Source organism: Chiloscyllium plagiosum, chromosome 26, assembly GCF_004010195.1.
Source record: "Chiloscyllium plagiosum isolate BGI_BamShark_2017 chromosome 26, ASM401019v2, whole genome shotgun sequence".
Classification (NCBI taxonomy): Eukaryota; Metazoa; Chordata; class Chondrichthyes; order Orectolobiformes; family Hemiscylliidae; genus Chiloscyllium; species Chiloscyllium plagiosum.
Genome location: NC_057735.1, coordinates 53,190,408 through 53,194,098, shown reverse-complemented (window position 1 = coordinate 53,194,098; position 3,691 = coordinate 53,190,408). Strand labels below are relative to the sequence as shown.

Here is a 3,691-nt window from a genome sequence, read left to right as displayed (position 1 = left end):
TATAGAGGTTTACTAGTCAAGATGCACACATCCAAATCCTGGCCACGTATTAGTCTGGATTTGGGCGGCACGGTGGCACAGTGGTTAGCACTGCTGCCTCACAGCACCAGAGACCCGGGTTCAATTCCCGCCTCAGGCGACTGACTGTGTGGAGTTTGCATGTTCTCCCCGTGTCTGCGTGGGTTTCCTCCGGGTGCTCCGGTTTCCTCCCACAGTCCAAAGATGTGCAGGTCAGGTGAATTGGCCATGCTAAACTGTCCGTAGTGTTAGGAAAGGGGTAAATGTAGGGGTATGGGTTGGTTGTGCTTCGGCGGGTCGGTGTGGACTTGTTGGGCCGAAGGGCCTGTTTCCACAATGTAATCTAATCTAATCTAACCAGGTTATAGTCCAACAGGTTTAATTGGAAGCACTAGCTTTCGGAGCGACGCTCCTTCATCAGGTGGGGCAGGATACATAGGACAGAATTTATAGTAAAAGATCAAAGTGTCACAGAATTGATGTGATGTATTGAACAAGCCTCGATCGAGATTAGGTTTTTAATCACTTAGAATGGGGATGCAGTTTGACTAACATATAAATCCCACAATAATGCCTGAACAGAGATGTCCCTTTTTCTTTATAAAACCTTGTTATCTCAGGACTGTGACTTGAAAGAAGTTCTGGGATTTACATGTTAATCAAAACTTACATCCCCATTCTAAGTGATTAAAGCCCTAAAAGCAATCCAGATTTGTTCAACAAATCGCATCAGTTGTGTGACACTGATTTTTTACTATAAATTCTGTCCTATGATCCTGCCCCACTAGTTACCTGCTGAAGGAGGAGCGAACCGAAACCTGGTGCTTGCAAATAAACCTGGCGTCGGGGATTTTCAACTCCTCTTCTTGGCAGTTGGCAGTTTCGCACGGATTCGCTCATCTCTGGGAAATGAAAGTGAAAGTGAAGGAGAGAGAGAGAGAGAGAGCGCAGTCTCCGGCTGAACAGAAGTGGATTCGGAGCCGGACAGTGAGTGTCCGGGGAAGGGGGAGAGCTGGAGGGGGCACAGAGTGAGACAGAGAGTCTGTGCACGGGTCGGGGGGCGGCACGGGGCTAGAGGGAACAGTGTTAAGGTGAAATCTGGCAGGAAGTTTGCTGGGGGGGGTGGGGGGGACTTCTCGGGTTTGCTGACGGGCTCAGACGGATTTCTTGCTGTCCATCCTCAGGAAGGTGTAACTGTGGCGGATCGTGCTAACCCCATGCGGATCTTTCGGCGTGTCTTTGTTGGACGAGGTCAGTGGCTCTGAGGTGGTGAAGGAGGCACTGTGTAAATTTGGGATTCTGGATCAGTGGTGCTGGAAGAGCACAGCAATTCAGGCAGCATCCGATTTCCCTGCTCCTCGGATGCTGCCCGAACTGCTGTGCTCTTCCAGCACCACTGATCCAGAATCTGGTTTCCAGCATCTGCAGTCATTGTTTTTACCTCGTTGTCTAAATTTGTCCTGCCTGCTTTAGTGATAAATGTGCGATGTCAGGGTTTGTGTCCCCGCCCCCACCTCCAACCCCAATGAGTGATCGTTCTTTTAAGATTTTATATTGTCATCATCAGTAAAGAGATCTTACTATTAAATTCTTTGTCGGGCCTTCAGGCAGGCGTAATTAAAACCAGATAAATGTCATACTCTATTTGAATGCTCGGTCACCCCAGCTCTCAGGGTGATGAGGGCTCTGCACCCTCGGACCTCGCACAGCCAATGCATGAATATTCACAGCTATTGTGGACTTGCTGCAGATACAGTGAACGGCAGGGACAGTCTGTGGCTGCAGACAGGGGCTTGACACAGACATCAGGGCCAGCTACTGCAACTGGAATGAACAGTTCTTGATAAATTAATTCGCCTCGTTGTTAGCGGAGAGATTAAAGCAGAGTTTAAAAAAGCGTCTTTGAACGAGTCATTGGCTGCAATCATGGGAAGGAACCCTTTATCCCGACTCTCCGCCTTCTGCCAGACAGCCAGTCCTCTATCCATGCCCGTTTCTTGTCCGTTGTTAAAGACCGGCTGGGTATCCAAATAGATCATGTCCACTGGCTCTCCTTGGTCTAACTTGCTTCACAACCGGTGGGAAGACTGATTGCCATTCCGAGGTCTCAATACCAACGAACGGGATGTGTCACCAGCACTCCCAGCTCATGATAGGCCTTACATGCACTTTCAACACATGAGAGGTCTGACTGTTAATCCTAACTCATAGGAGGGGTGATTGTCACTTTGACTTTACAGGAGGACAGTCTGTCACTCCCAGATTGCAGGAGGACGGACTGTGACTCCCAGGTTACAGGATGAGACACTGTCGCTCCTAGGTTACAGGAGGACTGACTGTCACTCCCAGGTTACAGGAGGACTGACTGTCCCTCCCAGGTTGCAGGAGGGCAGACTGTCACTCCCAGGTTGCAGGAGGCCAGACTGTCACTCCCAGGTTACAAGAGGTCTGACTGTCACTGCCAGGTTACAGGAGGACAGACTGTCACTCCCAGGTTACAGGAGGCCAGACTGTCACTCCCAGGTTACAGGAGGCCTGACTGTCACTCTCAGGTTACAGGAGGCCAGACTGTCACTCCCAGGTTACAGGAGGACAGACTGTCACTCCCAGGATACAGAAGGACAGACTGTCGCACCCAGGTTACAGGAGGGCAGACTGTCACTCCCAGGTTACAGGAGGATAGACTGTTACTCCCAGGTTACAGGAGGGCAGACTGTCACTTCCAGGTTAGAGGAACATTGACTCTCATGCCCAGGTTACAGGAGGACTGACTGTCACTCCCAGGTTACAAGAGGTCTGACTGTCACTGCCAGGTTACAGGAGGACAGACTGTCACTCCCAGGTTACAGGAGGACTGACAGTCACTCCCAGGTTACAGGAGTACTGACTGTCACTCCCAGGTTGCAGGGGGACAGACTGTCACTCCCAGGTTACAGGAGTACAGACTGTCACTCCCAGGTTACAGGAGGGCAGACTGTCACTCCCAGGTTACAGAAGAACAGACTGTCACTCCCAGGTTGCAGGAGGATTGTCTGTCATTCCCAGGTTACAGGAGGGCAGACTGTCGCTCCCAGGTTGCAGGAGGATTGACTGTCACTCCCAGGTTACAGGAGGACAGACAGTCACTCCCAGGTTACAGGAGGACAGACTGTCTCTCCCAGGATACAGGAGGACAGACTGTCACTCCCAGGTTACAGGAGGACAGACTTTCACTCCCAGGTTACAGGAGGACAGACTGTCACTCCAAGCTTACAGGAGAACAAACTGTCACTCCCAGGTTGCAGGAGGACAGACTGTCGCTCCCAGGTTACAGGAGGACAGACTGTCATTCCCAGGTTACAGGAGGACAGACTGTCACTCCCAGGTTGCAGGAGGACAGATGGTCACTCCCAGGTTACAGGAGGGCAGACAGTCACTCCCAGGTTGCAGGAGGACAGACTGTCATTACCAGGTTACAGGAGGACAGACTGTCACTCCCAGGTTACAGGAGGGCAGACTGTCACTTCCAGGTTGCAGAGGGCTGACTGTTACTCCCAGATTACAGAAAGATTGACTCTCACGCCCATGTTACAGGAGGACAAACTGTCGCTCCCAGGTTACAGAAGGACAGACTGTCGCACCCAAGTTACAGGATACAGACTGTCGCTCCCAGGTTACAGAAGGACAGACTGTC

General features: G+C 51.2%; 1 protein-coding gene across 1 annotated transcript in view; it reads left to right on the top strand.

Moving 5' to 3' along the window:
- The first annotated feature begins 927 nt into the window (after positions 1 to 927).
- usp18 (ubiquitin specific peptidase 18) overlaps positions 928 to 3,691 on the top strand; it is a 68,379-nt gene continuing 65,615 nt past the window's right edge. Inside the window, exons 1-2 of the mRNA XM_043716262.1 lie at positions 928 to 1,005; positions 1,203 to 1,269. Of these exons, the coding sequence (XP_043572197.1) occupies positions 928 to 1,005; positions 1,203 to 1,269 (145 nt within the window). The remainder of the gene's footprint in view (positions 1,006 to 1,202; positions 1,270 to 3,691) is intronic.